We start from the raw sequence: 18,819 nt of genomic DNA, 5'->3' as shown, positions 1-18,819 counted from the left end.
ACTAATTAATAATTAAAGGGTTGTTGATTTTGACTTAATTTGTTATAAGCTTATTACATATAATCGATTAGTAGGTTTTGCTAACAATACAACATTACTTTTGCACCTCATATAGTCTTACACAAACACAAAATAAACATATAATAAATTTATTATCATTTATAAGTTTTTTAAAAAGCATGTATATAATATACATTGATTGATTTATTACTATACACGCTTGCGGTGTGATTCGGTTTTGGCGGACCGGTTTTTTGGATAGAAACCGCACCGCACCGTTGACCTTTGGTTTTTGCAAAAATTAAATCCGCACCACTGGTTTTTGCATCAGTTTCGGTTTTTCGGTTGCGGTTTATTGCGGTTTTGTCGGTTTTTCTTTAGTCGGTTCGGTTTTTGCTCGCCCCTAAAAAAAATTGTCAGGAGACTAAAAGTGCGATAAAGTTAAATTTATGAATGATCAAACATTATATAAAAAATATTGAACTATATTGACAAGAAAATGGACTATTTTTGTAATTTGAACAAAAAATTATAACTCCTACTATTTTTTTGTCCTTTCTCTTTCGACGGTTTTCTTTTTCTTCACCGAGAAGCCTGAAAAGAACAACACAAAAGTGCCACCCAACCCCAATGTCACCGAATAAATTATCAATCGCCTTTGTATATAAACGTTCGTGATTCAGATGGGATTCCTTCTCGTTTCTGCACTTTTGCTTTCAATCATTGCAAACTTGATCAAGTTTACATTTAATATTCGATGTATTGATAATTTTGGTTGTAAATCTTATAGTTACAATACCCTTTAGAATTGTTCATCTTTCTAGATCGGGAAATTTGGTTCGCAATTATCTGTTTTTCTTTCTCCTCATTAATTCTACAAACCATTAATGATGTTTTTATGCGTTTAATTTGGGGTTGTGAAACATTGTGGCATCGATTGTTTTCTAGAGTTCGAGACTGATTCTAGTTTATCAATGGATCCGTCTTCGAGTGCGGATTTTGATTATTTGTTCAAGCTGTTGTTAATTGGGGATTCAGGAGTTGGTAAAAGTTCTCTTCTGTTGAGTTTCACTTCCGCAAATGCAATTGAAGATCTTTCTCCTACCATTGGTAAACCATTCGATCACATTTATTTACATGTAATTTCCTAAATTAGATCTGTTGCTTGCCACTGTTGATTTTGTAGGAACATGTTTCTCTGTATATAGCATAACATGATTTGACCAAATTCTCATTTTGTGTAACATAAACTACGAAGCTCAAAAGCTAAAAGATTAACATGTCTCAGTTTTAGTAACCATTAACAATATATAATTCTGGGATCTTTCTTTTTCTCTATTCAGGAACTTCCCTTTCTAGATCATCTTGTTATCTTTATCATGTATAAATTCCAAAATTTCTGGATAATTTAACCAGAGATTGTGACTGATATCATCATGTTATCTTTAACACAACATGTTTCTTTTTTTTTTTCTTCTGAAGAATTGTTTTCAATTATTATAGGGGTTGATTTTAAGGTAAAGTTTGTCACCATAAATAAGAAGAAGTTAAAGCTTGCTATATGGGATACTGGTAACTGTAAAAGTTTATTAATAACTAATCATTTAAAATTAAAATACAATGAAAGTTATCTAATGACTTATTTTATAGCTGGACAGGAAAGATTCAGAACTTTAACTAGTTCATATTACAGAGGAGCTCAAGGAGTTATAATGGGTATGTGATGAATTATATGTTTTAGTCAATGTTATGTTGACTAATTGCTTCATTTGACATATACAAGTAGTTTATGATGTAACACGTCGAGAAACATTTACAAATTTATCGGATATATGGGCCAAAGAAATTGATATGCACTCAACAAATCAAGATTGCATCAAGATGCTTGTTGGCAATAAAGTTGATAAGGTAAATTTTATACAATACAAAGTTATGCTTGTCATCTGTCATCTATTATCTGTTATCTATCACCTGTCAACTTTAGTAGTTTTCCTTTGTAGGAAAGTGATAGGGTTGTCACAAAAAAAGAGGGAATCGAGTTTGCAAGGGAATACGGATGCCTTTTTATAGAGTGTAGTGCAAAAACTCGGGTGAATGTGGAGCTGTGTTTTGAGGAGCTTGTTTTAAAGGTATGCCTAAAACTTATTATATCTAACTTATTTTATTTTATTCATAAAAGTGTGAATCATTATTGATGTAATGGATCAAAATTACTAAGGTTAGTGTGAATCATTAAGTATGTTTATAGTAATTTTTTTACTATTTAAATGCATATCTTTAAATGTGTAGATTATGGATACACCAAGTCTGATGGCTGAGGGATCAGCTACTATGAAGAAAAACATATTCAGACAGAAGCCTCCTGTTTCAGATGCATCAACCAGTGGTTGTTGCTGAAGTTAATATGTGTTTCTTTCTCTTTTTTTAATTTCTAGTACTTTTCATAATTGTGTAGCCATTAATTCGTTCATAAAGGAAGTGTAAATTTGATCTTGATGGGTTGCTTTTTTTTGTTTCTATGTTTATTTGAAATATCATTTTATTGTTACATCAATTTGTTGTCTTTATGCTATGCATGTGTGTATACATTTTACATCTAATTGCAATGCGCTAATGTGGTTGATGTATGTTTGATGTGTTTCTTATTTCTTACTTATTTTTTAATTTAAAAAGTAAACAAAAACACATGAGAGATCAAATCTATTTATTTGGACAATACAATCAAATATGAAAAATGTTAATATAAATCTAATACACCATAGCATTGAAACCCATTGAATTACATCACTTGATAAAAATTCAGATTCCTTCCTAACATGATCCTTCAGCACAAACTGTTGGGTTCTGAAAAGCCCCAAAATTCCAAAAAGTCTTCAAAGAGTAAGGCTCAGAAATGGTCAACCCTTCATCTGTGATCTTTGCTATCTGTAATTTCCAAATTTATATCGTTAGAAAAAGCAATATAAGACAATGCAGTTTATTTTTACCCATAAGAGCAACGTTTTTTCATTTCTTTACCAATAATTATGGGTAAAAACTAAAGTACATTAGCCATATTTAAAGATTCATACCTGAATCTTGTTGACAACTGACCTATCACGATATAGAAGGTTGCGCATGCTTTTTTCCAATAATTTGACACCCTCCTCAAAACTCAAATCCTCCCTCCATTCTTCACAAAGAATTGGCCTTGCAAGATGATTACCAAAACCAGTGGCAACATGATTCTCCTCAAAGTGTACACCAATCATGTTAACCTGAACATAAGTAGTAAATATCATCAAAACTAAGTAGTCTTCCATTATGAACCACTTTCTAGGGCAATTTTCAACAAGGATAGGGAGGGAATTAACGTCTTTTTACACACACAATAGTGGATAATTGCTCCACCTTTTCAGGTGGGAGAAAAAATTGTCACTTTTGTCCTATTAACATCAATCCCCATCACAGTCTTTATCCCACCTTTTGGGTTAGAACAAAAAATCGTACATTTTGTCCCATAGACATAGGCCACACTTTTTTGGTTAGGACACAAATTTGCAACTTTTGTCCTATTGACATCATTTGTTCCAATCATAGTCTTTATCCCACCTTTTTTGTTAGAACAAAAATTATACATTTTGTTCTATAGACATCAGTCCCACCTTTTTGGTTAGGACAAAAAAATGCAACTTTTATCCTATTGGCATCAATGGTTACACATTCTTTATCTCACCTTTTTGGTTAGGACAAAAAATTATACATTTTGTCACATAGACATTAGTCCCATCTTTTTGGTTAGGACAAAAAATTGCAACTTTTGTCCTATTAACATAAGTCATTCCACAGTCTTTATCTCACCTTTTTGGTTAGGTAAAAAAAATTGCAGTTTTTGTTCCATTAACATCAGTCTCAGTTACAGTCTCTGTCCCACAACCTTATGGTCTCTGTTCCACCATTTCTCGTTAAGACAAAAAGTTACAATTTTTGTTTCTTTCACATTGGTCACAGTTTCTCTCCTAATTTTTTATTAAGACAATAACTTGCAATTTTTGTCTCATCGACATCAGTATACGTCATAGTCTCTGTCTCACCTTTTTTGTCTCTATCCCACCTTTTTTGTTAAGACAAAAAATTACAATTTTTGTCTGTATTAGTTTCTGTCTCTCTACCACCTTGTTCCATTCTTTTGGGTGGGACAAAAAATGCAACTTTTGTCCCTTTTACACAAGTCGCAGTCTCCATACCACCTTTTCAAATGGGATAAAAAATTGCTATCACCTTTTCAAATGGGATAAAAAATTGCTATTAATATTAATCACAGTCTAAGTCCAATGCATGTCAGAAGAAAAAATAATTAAAAAAAAAAAAACAAAACATGGTCCATGACCTTATAGAGCCTATATACTTGTGTCCATTTTTTACTCCACCAATTACAAGAGAATTCCATAACGGGTCAAATTTGTTGCGGCGATTGTACATAATCCGGGTCAAATAATTGTGGACCTCTTTAGCACCAAGTGAATTCCCATCATCCCACATATTGTCATGCAAACTGTATTCCAAAATAAATTATAACAAACTAAAAGTATAACTAAAAAAAAGATACTTACATAAGCTCATCAAGGTAAAGAAGAATCTCTTGGAAATCACTGATTTCTCCACTTGCACCAATGAGAGAATGTTTCCCCACTTGCTTCATTCTCTCAACACTCTTATAACGTATAGTAGAACCATAAGATCCCGTGAACTAGCAAAAGTCAATGAGATTAATAGAAAAAAGTCAAAGTCGAATAAAATCGAGTATGAAACTCAAACCTCCCATATCAGCAGCCATGAGAATACCATCTTTGTATTTGATCCCAGTCACAGATGTACCTGTAACATATGGATACCTGTTTCAGAAGAAAAAAACATAATCAATTTATAACATTATGTTAAAGTCATAAGTAAAACGTTCTGTATTTTGCACTAAAAGATTTGAATAATGCAACCATTACATCATAAGTTTTTAATAAGTACCCATTACAACAGAGTATGATCAATTTAAACCATAACTATACATTGTTTGACATTTCTTCAACCAATACCATGCATGAACCCAATCCTCTGGTATACCTATATCCATATATACTATCTAGTCTCATATTCCACATCATTCTTACTCATGCTTGCATGGCATGCATGTTACTTTCCTATTTTTTGCAACTACAAGTCCATAAGTCCTTTCCTTATTTATATATATATATATATATATATATATATATATATATATATATATATATATATATATAATGATACATCCATAGACTACTAGTAGTAACCTATATGAATATTGCTATACTTATCCCTCATCAAACAAGCAATCTAGTGTATTGGCCTACTGCGTTGCCTACTTTTAAATGTTTTTAAAAATTTCAGGGGTTGTGGTACATTTATGCACAAAACAGAAAAACAATGTATTAGATGAATGTGAGGACTTTTAAATCCTTAAGAAAATGGTGTGTGATGATTAGCTATACTCATTCTATCCAAAAATTAGACAAGTATGACAAAAAAAATAGTGTGTTTCGAAATATAAAAGTAAATATATATTAGTAAAACTGAAAAGTCGGTTTGATCTCAAACTGATAGGTCAGCCCCAAGCTAACCAAGCTAGTCTCAAGCTATCACATCCAGGAAGTTGAAGTTGACCAACACAATTGATGTAGTCGGTCTTAAATTTGAAAGTCGGATTTCGTTATTCTATACTAATATGTCAATTTTGAAAGTGTTTTTCCATTACATCCTAATGGTCCAAAATCATTTTTAGGGGCCATGCCTAAGGGTGTCATAAACTTGTGTGGGGACTGGTTGCCAAACGACTTTCTTTTTAGACAAAATTGCAACAATGGTTCCTGTGGTTAGGCCGAAATTGCTACTTTGGGCCAAACAGGTTTGTACTAGCACTCATGGTCCAAAGATTTTCAATTTCTTGACACTTTGGTCCAATTTACTTTAAATTTTTTTATAATAACTATTTTGCCCTTTCTTTTTACTTTTTCAGTTTTTTTTATTTATTCAAATACTTTTATTAAAAGAAAAAAAAAAAAATACATCTCTCTCTAACAAAAGAACCCAAATTTATACTCGGGAGCAAACTAATTTGGATTTTCAAGATTTGTAAATCCACACAAGAATCAAAACAAATCTCCACAAATAAACAAATCATAACTGCAACATTAGATTACATAGATTTTGGTTTTGGTGAGTTTAGAAAGAAAAAAAATCGTTGAGACCCCATTTCTCCATCTCCGACCCCATTTCATGTTCATTATCGTTTCACCTTACATCATAACCATTCTCACCATCCTACCACTCCAGCTTCCACCATAGTTTCTACAGCCACCACTAGATTTTCTTCCTCATTATCGTCCCTTACAACATAAGAGATAAAGGTAGTTGTTGGGGGTGTAGCTCTTAAATACTACCTTGAAAATAACCAGATGCCTCCAATGTCTGAACATTAAGCAACGGGTGTTGGATATGATTTTACGAAGAGAAAAAATTTACAGATGGATCTTGAATTTGGTGTCCGACTAAATAGAAAGAAGGAAAGAGAACGGAGAGTCTTTCTTTTGGAGTTGACCTAATCTTGATCAGATCGGGATAACAAGAAGGGGGAGAAAATTTGCGATGTTGAATTTGGAGTTCATCAACCCATCGATGTTCCATCTTCCTCCACCCACTTCATCGTTTTAATCAAAAAGGAATACCACTGAAGTTGACGACAAGATCGAAAAGGAATCCTTAGACATTCGATTTTCCATGGAAGCACAAGATTAGGTCACATCTACCTCAGAAATCGCTCCCTCTTTCTTAATCCGAAAAACTCGTGCTTCCCACCATCAGTGGGGTTGGATGGTTAAGGAAAGGACAGGAGAGACCAACAATGTGGTTAGGGGGGTCGATTCTCGAAGAAATTGAGGTTTCAATTTTTGGGTTTAAAGAAAACAAGAAGAACGGTAGAACACAAATGTGGAAAACAACTTTAGAGAGAGAGAGAGAGAGAGAGAGAGAGAGAGAGAGAGAGAGAGAGAGAGAGAGAGAGAGAGAGAGAGAGAGAGAGAGAGAGAGAGAGAGAGAGAGAGAGAGAGAGAGAGAGAGAGAGAGAGAGAGAGAGAGAGAGAGAGAGAGAGATTTTCTTTTTTCTTTTTCTTTTAATAAAAGTATTTGAGTAAATAAAAAAACTGAAAAAGTAAAAAAGAAAGGGCAAAATAATCATTATAAAAAAATCTAAAGTAAATTAGACCAAAATGGCAAGAAATTGAAAACCTTTGGTTCATGAGTGCTAGTCTAAACCTGTTTGGCCCAAAGTGGCAATTTTGACCTAACCACAGGGATCATTCTTGCAATTTTGTCTTCTTTTTAATAAAACTTTGGGGTGGAATGAGTTTAACCCTTGTTTATTTTTCGTTAGGACCGGGGATTTCCTAGTGGAGGAGGCTTCCATTTAGCCAATGTGTACATCCCTAACTCTGCCCTGTGATCCTACGATACAAAGCGACCCTCTTGACCCCCACTATGTATCAACTATGTATCATGGTCGGGATCCGACTTATAAAAGTGTATATTCTGCACCGCCAGACTTATATTAGATCATAAGTTATGTTTCCTTTGGCACTCTTATAAAGATCTAATTACACTCACTGACAGTCTATAATAGAAACATACGTGATTCTCTATATAAATGAAACAGATATACAAAAATAAAATAGTAAAAAAAATACTCGTAGTTGGTTGGGTCCTATAAGCAAAATAAATAAATAAATAAAGTTCTTACAATTGTTCATGACGAGGTCTAATATTTGAAATATTTTCACAATTATATCATTACTAATTTTATCTAAAACACATTTTTCAATATATGACACTAAACTTTCACTCAAAAATTGATCACTCATTTTTTCAATATATGACACTAAAACTATCACTAAAAATTTGTATTGTGTTATTTTTAATGGGTAATTAAGTAATTGTTCTAGTGGAAAATAAAAGATTGGTTTTAAAAGTCTGGATTTATATTAATGTTTTTGTCAAACAAAATAAGATATGTCACTCAAAAAATTTTAGGTAGGTCACAAACAAGTTTTATATATTATTTGTAACAATTTTTTTTTTAGGTGGGTCAAATGACCCACTTCTTGACACTACATATACTTGTGAGTTTGTAATTATACTAAATGATCACGTGACACTAAAATCACCGATACATTTGACAAATACAAATCATGTTACATAAGACTAAGGTCCAACTTTATTTATTCTTAGAGCTAATAATCTCAATGATCCAAAATGTTGAAAGGAATTAGATGCAAAACAAACGTGGTAGATGGGTTTAAACTTTAAAGTTGCTTACAACGTGCTAAATATTATATTAACCTACTTTATAATTTATCCCTTTTTTCTTAAATATGTTGCTCAAACTTTCTAATTTTATCTCTTATACCATCTATACAAGTAATGAATTATAAATTATTTACCTCATCCTGACACATCCGTTGTTATTTATTACATGTACTTATGCTTACCATTTACTTCACATGAACCCATGCAATAACAGGACCAGGACCACTTCTTGAATACTCTATTTGTGGGGTGTCGATGTCGGGTGGGTGGGTCTATGGGTCAAGAAGTGGGCTCATAAGTCCAAACCCAGAACCAAAAATAACCCACCAAGCAACACCATTGTCAAAAGCAAGTCATGGCCATTTCAAAAAGTTGTTAAAGACGCCACACAAGCAGTAGTGAATCATTAGCACCACATATCAACCGTTAAAATACTGTTTCCCTCCCGCGAAAAAGCTTTCGGAAAATGAAAAAATATAGCCTTTTTCCCTTTTGATCTTTCTTTATTCGATGTTCAGAACTGGAAAGTCATGTCTTTTCCACTTGCTCCTATGCTCTCCCTCATCTTTTTTACACATTCTCTTCTGTAGATCATAATTGATCTGCCACTATCGAACCCTGGAATTCAGGGATCGGCTTTTGGGTGTGATCTGAAGAGTTCTTTTGTACTCGGGTAACCTGAAAGTTTATTGTGTAATGGTGAAAGAATCGGAGTATTATGATGTTCTTGGTGTTAGTCCACTCGCATCTGATGACGATATTAGAAAAGCTTACTATCTGAAGGTCTCGCTCATACCCTTTCTCTTTCTTTTTTTTTCGTTAATTACAATCTCATCAACATCTCGACACTTTCAAATCACAAGTTGAATGTTTTTGTTATCTAAAACTTGATTTGGTGTTGCTGATTCAAGAACATCGGAAGTTTCTATGTGTCTCTTTAGTTCAATTGAGATGCATATTATGTGTTTGTTGTAATTCCACAAAGGAACTATCTTTATTGGAAGTTTAGGGTATTTGGCACACTAGGGAATAATTATATTTCGTGTAAATGGGACCTTTTTATTGATACAAGATCGTGGTTTGAAGCTATTTATGTCTCATATCATGCTGATCATATATAATCCGACACTTCCACCCCTTTTGAAAGTTCAAATTTTATAATTGTTTATTTTCCTGTGAATAAATTAGTCTTTGTGACTATTAACTATAGGGTTGTTTGTGTAACAGGCACGCCAAGTTCATCCTGATAAGAATCCAGATGATCCTCAAGCTGCTGAAAGATTTCAGGCAAGTGTTTGATTCTTCATTAGAAAATAAAAGGGATTTTGAACATTTTAATATAAAATTAGAAAATATTTAGTGTTCTCATTGCATAAAGTTATAGGAGAATATGTTTTACAATTGTACAATGTGATTAATAAATCTTGTTCATAATCAGGTACTTGGTGAAGCTTATCAGGTTTTGAGTGATCCTGTGAAAAGAGATGCATATGATCAAAATGGGAAGTGCTCCATATCTAAGTAAGCATTTCCACTTTAATTTCAATTTTAGTTTTCCAAAAATAAGTTCATGTACATAGACAAAAAAAAAACCCACCAAGGGTTCTCCAAAACTCATGTGTTCTTAATTACATGTGTCATCATTTCATAGGGACACTATGCTCGATTCCACTGCTGTTTTTGCTGTTCTTTTTGGAAGTGAATTATTTGAAGACTACATAGGACATTTAGCTGTAGCAACAATGGCTTCTGCTGAATTAGTCAGTGAAAATGATAGCCCAGAAATCTTGCATCAAAGATTAAAGGCAAGTATTTCAAAGTTCAATTCTTTCATTCATACAAGAATTGAATGATTCTTTAATTTCATATTTGAGTTTGTATCATGTAGACTATCCAAAGGGAAAGGGAAGAAAAACTTGCTAGATCACTCAAAAATTTCATCCACCCATATGTTCATGGTGATAAAGAAGAGTTTTTACATCTTGCTGAATCTGAGGCAGATCGACTTTCACAAGCAGGTAACTTTATAAATTCATATGTTTGATTCATGGATACATGTATTTGTTTGTATATATAATACAGGAATATATATATATATATATATATATATATATATATATATATATATATATATATCATTTTGACAGCTTTTGGAGCAAATATCTTGCATACAATTGGATACATATATGAAAGACAGGCTGCACAAGAGCTTGGAAAGAAAGCCATTTACCTTGGGGTACCATTTATGGCTGAATGGGTAAGAAACAAAGGGCATTTCTGGAAATCACAAATTACTGCAGCAAAAGGTAACTATAAAGGGTTAATTTCAAGAAATAGAAACGTACTTTTTTTCAAAAATCTACCCGATTATAGCAATGTCATTTTTGTTGCTAGATTTTTCAAAATACAATGTCCTAATAAGAAAAATATTTGAAAGTACAATGATGTAATGGAATAAATGAAAGTAGGATGATGTAATCTACAAATAGATGAATATCGAAGTTATCTTATTTTGGTGAAAAATGTTTGTAGGTGCTTTTCAGTTGTTGCAACTTCAAGAAGACATGCGTCGCCAATTTAAAATGGATGGAAGTGGGCCCACAAATGACGTGGAATCACATCTAAGATCCAGCAAGGATACATTAATGAACTCATTATGGAAGTTGAATGTAGTTGACATTGAAGTTACCCTTTTACATGTTTGTCAAATGGTGAATCTTTTTTGGTCTCATTCGTTTATTTTCTAAAACTTCAAAAGTTTTTTGAAGTTATGTTATGAAGGTTTTGATTTATTTCGTAGATTCTCCATGAAAATAATGCCAAGAAAGAGGAACTTAAAGCCCGTGCTGTGGCTCTAAAACTCTTAGGAAAAATATTTCAGGTGGGATTTGTATGTTTTCCACTACTAGAAAATCAGACTAAATCTGTCGCTAAAGATAGACCATTAGCGACTGATTTTTTCGCTAAGTGCTATCTTTTCTAGTAGTGTCTTAACTATTGAATTGCATTTAGTTAAGTTGTTATTTAGAAACCAATTTTGATGGTGATATCTTGTATTTAGAGAGAAAAAATTTCACAAAATGTTGGAACATCGAAGAACAAAATAGCTTCAGATATTCATGATGATACAAGCAGCTCTGATGATAGCAGTGATGATGATGATGATTCACCAAGAACACTCAACTATCGAGCGCCCTTAATCACACAGGTTCGTTTTTTTAACAAATATTTGATTCAAATGACAGATAGTTTTTTCTAATGAGTTTACTAAAGGAAACTTGTTATATGATGCATGCCATTGTTGAAAATCATCAATCTGTCGCTAAAAATGGACAATTACCGACGGATTAGCGATGGAATCCAAATCTGATTTGTTTGTTTGTTGAATATAATGACAGGGAATCGGTAGACTATTCAGGTGCCTGTGTAATCCAGCATATGATGTGGATGATGATGATGAGATTGTTTACAAAGGCAACAAATGATTGATGAGTGGTGTCGCTAATGTTATTAGCAACAGTTGTTGAAGATTGGTCATGTAAAGTCCAAAAAGAAAAAAAAGGATGCAAAGATCTTGGATATAGAGGTGCAATCGGTTGATTAAATTGAATATTGTGTGTTATTTTTCCTTATACAACATTGATAATTGAACATATGTGAAATTGCTTTCTCTAACCTTTTTGTAAGGAAAAATACTTTGTGGTCTCTTTCTAGTGATCTACGATTCATTGGGTATACATTATCATGAATAAATGGTGTTTGTGGATCTTGTTTCTTGATGGAAGGTGTAAGATTGTAAATTGAGGTGTTGTTTGTTTTTATAAAAAAACTGCTTCTAATCATTTCTTGTTGCGCCGCTCAAAACTTGACGTTTGTTTTTTAAAAGATTTTTTACTTAAAAACTATTGTTTAATAACCCACATAACCCTCATCTTCAAACATCTTCTTACTTTACTTTCAGTGAAATATAATTTATAATTAACAATAAAAATGAATAAATATAATTTAACCACCACAAAATTAAATATAATTTAAATGAATAAATATAATATGCTCAACAAAAACAATTACTTGTAATATATGGTCTAAGATGTGTATTCTCAGAACAATTATTGTAATTTGAAATTTATGTATATTTAGATAATCATTTAGTACAGGAAATTCTAAAATGAATGAGAGATAAAGAATATATGACTAAACTTCAACAGAGATTTGAAATGACGGGACATGAATATACATTAAAGTTATTGGAACGTAACTTCTACGTTGTGTTCAAGTACTACGTATGTTCCATGAATCTTTTGTCCTATGTTGTTATCTTATAGTAAATTACTCATTAAAGGATAGCAAGCATGTATCGGTTGAGGAAAACATGATACTGCAGCGGACCGTGAATATAAGACTTGGTTACGGAATGAAATTGTTGAGCAGTTAATGCAAAATATGAAATTATAAAATCAGTTTATTTAAACTTCAGTTTTTTACAGCAACCTACAGACCTTAAAAAATAAACATACTTATTATTACAGGTTGCAATCATTTGTTCCACTTTTTTTGCTACAAAGGGTTGCAGATGTAGTCAACAGACTTCAGGTGTTTTTGCTTCAAAAAAACAAACGGCGCCTGAATCTGTATACTTTCTTATTATGAAGATTAATTTAGTATTTTCTATTGATGGATGTGTTCATTGTTTATCTTTGTTCTGTTTTTACTACCAAACATGTGTAGGAAATAATTTTAACATATTAATTACTAAAAATGTGTTCTTACTATTACCCTCTCTCCTAGTGCTCCGCTCTCAAGGACTTGAAGAGGCAAAAAGCCATGGATAAAAAGTTTAAAGCTCTTATTTCAAACAATATGTGTGTACTTGTAATGACCAAAATATAAACAATAAAGTAATGAACATCGGATTTATAGTGAAAAGACACAAAATGGGGAAAACCCCCATTTGAAGAACATTATATGGTATGTTTGGCACGAAGCGTGTGGAAGATTCTAGCATTTGACAAAACGTTCGGTTTTAAACAAAAAAAAAATATATCTTGTTTGACACTACAAGTTTTTGGCACGAAGCGTGTGGGAGATTCTAGCATTTGACAAAACGCTCTGTTTTAAACAAAAAAAAAATCTTGTTTGACACGACAAGTTTTTAGTGTTTAGTATAACAAATCGCACCAAATGTAAAACTTATCTCACATAGCGTTTAATAAAACGTTACCACCTAGTTTTTCTAAACACGCCTTATATAATCAATGATATTCAAATGTTTACGATGATTTGTTTTGGTGTAGAAATGTGAATAAAAAGAGATAACACAAATAGACATCGTGCCAAATATGATAAACCCATAACTACATTAGGTATTCTACGCACATTCAACACATGTCTAAGACCCCCAAGGTCAACATTATGCAAACAATTTGAATTTTTTTTAATGGAAGTTACACGTCGATGGTTCCTTTGCTCGACGCAAAGCACGATTGTTGCCAACGGTAAGAACGAATGCCATAACTTAGACTGTGATGAGTGACTACACCATTCTGTCTCACACCACTTTAGTGACTTATAAACAACTAGATGTTAAGAATGTCTTCCTCTAAAGACACTTTCACGAGTCTGTATTTATGTACCAGCTACCAGGATTTCGTACTAGTCGTTTTCATATAAGGTATTCCATCTATGTTGGCTCCTTGTACATGATTTCAACATTTTTGTTGCTAGCGTTGGTTTTTCTCACAGTCGCTCAAACTCCTTTGTCTTTCTCTCTCTTTGTTTACCGTCAGCAGCAGGGTTGGCGCTACTATGTAGCATGGGATACCTCTTAAAATTTCCTGTCGAATATAAATTTCATGATTTTTTTTTTCAGAAATCCTTCAAAATATGTTGGAAATCCATCACAAAGTCTGATAATTGTAAATATAGTGTAAATTCTTCGGTTTAGTGACGATTTTGTGTCAGAAACTTCATTCGGAAATGAGTTTTTTCTATTAGTGCAACCTCTAAAATATTTATGCAACCCCTGATTTTTCTTTTTGGGTCTGTCATCGAAGGTCTTCCACTACTTGTCTGTTATTTTATGTTGATGGCATTGTTTTGATAACCTTGTCCACGACTTTACTTCGTGTGGTCGTCTCCTTCCCATAAATTTCTCCATGACCGATCAATGCGACCTCAATTTCTTTCTTAGCATCTCTGCTGCTACCTGATATGGTGTTGGAATCTTTCTCAGCAAGACATAGTATGCCACTGTTAAGTGTGTCAAGATGCTTAATTGCAAACCATGTCGTACACCTATTGACACATTTTTCTAAATTGGACGGTTCCGGCCCTCTATCATCGATACTAAGTATCAAGTCTTGTTTGCGCTTTTCAGTATCTCATGTTCACCACACTTAGATCTTAGCAACACCGTCTAGCAAATATGTTTCTTTATACATGACCCATGGAGGCCCCCTATGGTGTGTTAAAGTGCATCGTTATACGATCGAGGAACCCTTTCCTATGACCTTCAAATTCATGCATCCACATCCTCGTATCTCATTTCCCGCTAAGATGTAGACTAGGACGTGTTCCCATCACCAAACTATCCACTTCAAGTTACTATGTATTCCTATGTGGAAATCCTCTTTCTTGATCTTCCTAACTACAGGCCATTATCTCCCGATCTAGGGCTAACACCAAGTATCGCGGTGCCATAAATGAGATTAGATAGTATGTATGGGATTTGGGATTTGGTGCCTACGTGGTTTCTTGAATATGGGTATTGGGTGGTCTATATAGGATTTGTTTGCCAATGAGGTTTTCTTGAATAATATTGCAACTTACTATCAAGTTGCTATACATAAATTTAAAAGATAAATTGTATTAACAAATTGCACGGAAGTTGTATGTTTTTGTTGCATCCACTCACTTTTACGGCTTGTTCTTGAGTTTTTATGGCTTGTTCCTGAGTTTTTATGTAAATTCATTAAAAGAAAAGGAAGGAAAATTTTTACAGTAAGAAAGGGAGATGAAAGAAAATATTCTTTATTTTGTGTTCCCGAGTTCGAAGGAAATGAAAGGAAAAGAAAATTTTTAGTTTTTATATTCCCGAGTTAAGGGGAAAAAGAAAATAAACTTAAAATTTTTCTTCCCCTCACTTTCTTCCCAAATCCGCCCAATTTGGGAGGAAAATTTAAAAGGAAAATATGACTCTAAAATCCTTCCCCTCCCCTCACTTTCCTTCCATTAATGAAACCCTCACTTTCCTTCCCACTTTCCTTCCATTAATGAAACTCGAGAACACGATTTTCCTTCGACACCCCTCACTTTCCCTCCGTATCCTCCCACCTCCCATTTCTCTCCTTAACTTAAGTGGAACTCGGAAACAAGGCGTTAGTCTTGAATCCATCAATTATAAAAATAAAAAAATAATAATAAAAAAGAAAAACATAACAAAGCCTCACACACATCTAATAATTTCTCTCTTGATATCAATATCCAAACGTTAACAAGTTCAAAAACTGCTAAATCAAAACACAACCAACATATATAACATGATTTCCATCCCAAAACAACAAGAAACAACCCATAGAAACCTAGCCCATGATAAAGTCAAAACCCGATTCAAGCCCAACAAGTCTAAGCCCGACCCGTTTCTAATACGCATGATGAGCAAGTGTGTTGAGTGCACGATGTGCTTGAAAAGCACAAGCACAATGAACAGAAGTTAAATTCAAACACCCACTTATAATAAGTGAATGCCTACCAGGACATGTATGAAGTGCCGGAAAAGAATCACATAGTGCCTGAACAGCCGGCGGAGTCAACGCCGTGCATTGACTTATGTTCAGGTTCATAAGCCCTTCATCTTCTTCATACCTTCTGCTTTTAACAGACTCCCATACTTCATCTTCATTCTTTACTCGACTCTGTGCCAATGCATACATAGCTTTATCCGTAATGTTTTGACAATAGTAAAGACCCAATGATCTCAGATGTCGACAATTGTTCGCAAGTGCTATCACACTCTCATCTGTAATCAGTAATCACAAATTATCATCATATCAATCAATGCTAAATGATGTCGATAATATTCAAGAAAGAAACACAAAGTGTCAAAAGTACCTGTTATAAGAACACAACCACATAAATCAAGTGCACGTAGATCATGACATCCGAAAGCTAAGCTCATTACTCCAGCATCACTAACTTCCTCACACCACCCAAGATTCAACGACTCAAGTTCACCACAGTTGTATCCAATAGCCTGCACACATGATCGTGATCATGATCATGATCGAATCACGCATTTGAGAAGTTTAAAGTTGGAAAGAACAAAAAAGTTCATTCTTTAATTACCTTCAAGGCTTTATCGGATGCAGCTTTGACACACCCACAAAGATTCAAGATTTTCAATTTTCTGCAATACCCAGTGAGATACGCAAGAGCGATGTCACTAAATGAAGAGCATCCGCTGATGTTGAGCTTGATAAGGCTACGACAACCATGAGCTAAAGCGTATAAAGATCGATCGGAAAGTTTAAAGCTTTTGCTGAGGTCGACTTCCTGCAAGTCGTGACAGTTATTTGCGATGGTCTCGACGGCGTAATCAACCAGCTGTGGCTTATCTTGCCGGAGAATCAAACCCCTTAAGTTTTTAAACTTGGGAGCCATGGAAAGCACCAAGCTGTTCATGTTGTTTTTGCACCTGTAAAAAGAAGCACGGAGTAAGGAAAAGTGGTGGATTTATGAGCAGAAGCCATGGAAGGAAGAAAGGTACCAAGAGAATGAAATATGAGAAAGTCCCGAACAGATAGCGTATCTCCATCCACTACAAACAGAAGAAGCGATGATGACAGTTCGATCATCTAACAAAGAAACAATCCTCAACAGAAGCTCCATCGGAATGTCATTCCAGTCGGTGATAATCGCCCCACCTCCGACCACCTCCAGTTCATCGCATTTCATGGTCGACATTTAGCGATTTTCCAACTAATTACAGAAGATTAGGGTTATACAGCGACAAAATAGCAGTAATTAACAGCAAGAAACAACAGTTAAGAGATTGAAATCTTGAATACCCAGATGAAATAAAGAAAGTACAGGTGTAAGGAAACCGAAAATTGAAGTCGATCACTTCGGAGAATGATCGGAAACGAGAGATGGGTTGCTGAATCGAAACCGGAGGCGAGGGTATTTCGTTTCGCCGATTGACTGCTTCGATCAGAGAGAAAAGATGATCGAAAATGAGAGATTAACGCAGTTCAATGAAATTTTAGGGGTAAAATAGTATAGCTATGAATGTCATCATATATGTAGTGGTTGTATCGAGGAATGTGTGTACTCGTTTGTGTGTTTTGACAGGGGGTTTTGTTAATCGGCCATCAGTAGTGCAGCAAAGAAGGTTTTATAGAGAGAGAAGAAGAGCGACACGTATGAATCCACGTGTAAGGACGGAAGATTGTGGGTGTTGTTGTGGTCCAATTGGAGATGTTGACACTCGAATGATACATTACATTGGTACACCGAAGTCCTTCGTCTTTGTTATAACCGTCTAGGTTACTTAAAATTTACTTTCTTTGGTTTTGGTACAAAATCAATGTTTATCGTGTTTGGATCCCATGTATACAAATAATATTTAAAATATTATAGTTGAATACATATCGATTGAAGACAAATGGGCAAAATCAATTCTTTTGAAAACATCTGTGGATCTAGGAGTTATAACATTAGAATGCATGATTCGTTGAACTCTATTAAAGAATTCCACCGCCTCTATTGTGAGAAAACAAAATGTATCGAATGCAAAAGGAACAAACACATGTTTATCCAATTAGCTCAATCAATTGGTGATTGGATTTAAATTCATAAAGGATAAGAAAATCTCTCAAATGAGTACCGATTAAAATAGTCACTCATGATTTGTATATTTAGATTTTTAAACGATGCTTGTTTTAATTTTTTAGACCTTCCTCTAGAATTTTAAACGATGTTTGTTTTTATTTTTAGACCTTCCTCTATATTTTTCATAAAAGCGTTCGTGGTCACAGTGGCAGTCCATTATGACTTTGCACACGATCCGGTGTTTGCCATGGTTGTTATGGTGTTTTGAATTGTGGTCACCATATGGATGGATGACGATCAATCATTTCTTTTCTTCTTTCTAGCAATCTTCTTACTCTTTATTTTCTTCACCATCATACATAAGGACATCATATGTGGTGGTCTTGTTTGTTGACTTGGATGATCTCCACGCCCCTTGGCATTAGGAGTACATAAGATGGTCTTAGCTCAAGAATGTGTTCGCATTTATTCCTTATAGGTTTTTTTAGGCCTTTTTGGAATACTTGCAACAAACACTATTTGTGGTTGACATGACAAGGTGGTGAGAATACAATCACGTCATCATTGTGGAGGATTATAGTTATCACCACAATTAATCACACTTAATCATATTTTTTATTTCTT

The 18,819-nt window shown here is 33.9% G+C and overlaps 4 protein-coding genes across 4 annotated transcripts; 2 read left to right on the top strand and 2 right to left on the bottom strand.

Annotated features, from left to right (window-relative positions):
- The first annotated feature begins 919 nt into the window (after positions 1–919).
- Positions 920–2,494, top strand: LOC145059002 (ras-related protein RABC1-like). Its single transcript, XM_079006871.1, has 6 exons — positions 920–1,110; positions 1,504–1,572; positions 1,651–1,716; positions 1,787–1,908; positions 2,001–2,129; positions 2,290–2,494. The coding sequence occupies exons 1-6, from the start codon at positions 975–977 to the stop codon at positions 2,395–2,397; spliced, it is 630 nt and encodes a 209-aa protein (XP_078862997.1). The 5' UTR covers positions 920–974; the 3' UTR covers positions 2,398–2,494.
- A 317-nt stretch (positions 2,495–2,811) lies between these two features.
- On the bottom strand, positions 2,812–5,107 carry LOC145060368 (proteasome subunit beta type-4-like). The gene is made up of 6 exons (XM_079008050.1): positions 5,070–5,107; positions 4,800–4,874; positions 4,593–4,724; positions 4,370–4,534; positions 3,072–3,252; positions 2,812–2,925 (listed from the first exon to the last, which is right to left on the bottom strand). The coding sequence occupies exons 1-6, from the start codon at positions 5,105–5,107 to the stop codon at positions 2,812–2,814; spliced, it is 705 nt and encodes a 234-aa protein (XP_078864176.1).
- Positions 5,108–8,766: 3,659 nt separating this feature from the next.
- On the top strand, positions 8,767–12,133 carry LOC145057302 (DNAJ heat shock N-terminal domain-containing protein). The gene is made up of 10 exons (XM_079005107.1): positions 8,767–9,150; positions 9,595–9,654; positions 9,806–9,888; positions 10,019–10,172; positions 10,256–10,385; positions 10,515–10,673; positions 10,900–11,078; positions 11,168–11,248; positions 11,429–11,575; positions 11,766–12,133. Exons 1-10 carry the CDS (start codon positions 9,064–9,066, stop codon positions 11,850–11,852), a joined length of 1,167 nt encoding a protein of 388 aa, XP_078861233.1. The 5' UTR covers positions 8,767–9,063; the 3' UTR covers positions 11,853–12,133.
- Positions 12,134–15,816: 3,683 nt separating this feature from the next.
- On the bottom strand, positions 15,817–17,775 carry LOC145057303 (F-box protein SKP2A-like). Its single transcript, XM_079005108.1, has 5 exons — positions 17,433–17,775; positions 17,132–17,343; positions 16,711–17,059; positions 16,477–16,618; positions 15,817–16,384 (listed from the first exon to the last, which is right to left on the bottom strand). The coding sequence occupies exons 2-5, from the start codon at positions 17,326–17,328 to the stop codon at positions 16,008–16,010; spliced, it is 1,065 nt and encodes a 354-aa protein (XP_078861234.1). The 5' UTR covers positions 17,329–17,343; positions 17,433–17,775; the 3' UTR covers positions 15,817–16,007.
- Between the last annotated feature and the right edge of the window lie 1,044 nt (positions 17,776–18,819).

The sequence above is a fragment of the Lactuca serriola genome, chromosome 6 (assembly GCF_051521515.1).
Source record: "Lactuca serriola cultivar US96UC23 chromosome 6, Lser_US96UC23_V15, whole genome shotgun sequence".
Taxonomy (NCBI): Eukaryota; Viridiplantae; Streptophyta; class Magnoliopsida; order Asterales; family Asteraceae; genus Lactuca; species Lactuca serriola.
The sequence above is the reverse complement of the archived record's forward strand: the minus strand, read 5'-3'. Positions and strand labels throughout refer to the sequence as shown.

What these genes read in the sequence shown, in the direction of transcription:
- LOC145059002 (XM_079006871.1), top strand. Translation starts at nt 975, where the DNA reads ATGGATCCGTCTTCGAGTGCGGATTTTGATTATTTGTTCAAGCTGTTG. An exon ending in AGATCTTTCTCCTACCATTG is followed by an intron (nt 1,111 to 1,503) that starts GTAAACCATTCG and finishes CAATTATTATAG; the next exon opens with GGGTTGATTTTAAGGTAAAG. An exon ending in GCTTGCTATATGGGATACTG is followed by an intron (nt 1,573 to 1,650) that starts GTAACTGTAAAA and finishes CTTATTTTATAG; the next exon opens with CTGGACAGGAAAGATTCAGA.
- LOC145060368 (XM_079008050.1), bottom strand. Translation starts at nt 5,107, where the DNA reads ATGGATATAGGTATACCAGAGGATTGGGTTCATGCATG. An exon ending in GAGGATTGGGTTCATGCATG is followed by an intron (nt 4,875 to 5,069) that starts GTATTGGTTGAA and finishes CTTCTGAAACAG; the next exon opens with GTATCCATATGTTACAGGTA. An exon ending in AAGTATATAGGCTCTATAAG is followed by an intron (nt 3,253 to 4,369) that starts GTCATGGACCAT and finishes TGTTCAGGTTAA; the next exon opens with CATGATTGGTGTACACTTTG.
- LOC145057302 (XM_079005107.1), top strand. Translation starts at nt 9,064, where the DNA reads ATGGTGAAAGAATCGGAGTATTATGATGTTCTTGGTGTTAGTCCACTC. An exon ending in GAAAAGCTTACTATCTGAAG is followed by an intron (nt 9,151 to 9,594) that starts GTCTCGCTCATA and finishes TTTGTGTAACAG; the next exon opens with GCACGCCAAGTTCATCCTGA. An exon ending in ACAAATTACTGCAGCAAAAG is followed by an intron (nt 10,674 to 10,899) that starts GTAACTATAAAG and finishes AAATGTTTGTAG; the next exon opens with GTGCTTTTCAGTTGTTGCAA.
- LOC145057303 (XM_079005108.1), bottom strand. Translation starts at nt 17,328, where the DNA reads ATGTCGACCATGAAATGCGATGAACTGGAGGTGGTCGGAGGTGGGGCG. An exon ending in TCTCATATTTCATTCTCTTG is followed by an intron (nt 17,060 to 17,131) that starts GTACCTTTCTTC and finishes TTCTTTTTACAG; the next exon opens with GTGCAAAAACAACATGAACA. An exon ending in TGGTTGTGTTCTTATAACAG is followed by an intron (nt 16,385 to 16,476) that starts GTACTTTTGACA and finishes TACTGATTACAG; the next exon opens with ATGAGAGTGTGATAGCACTT.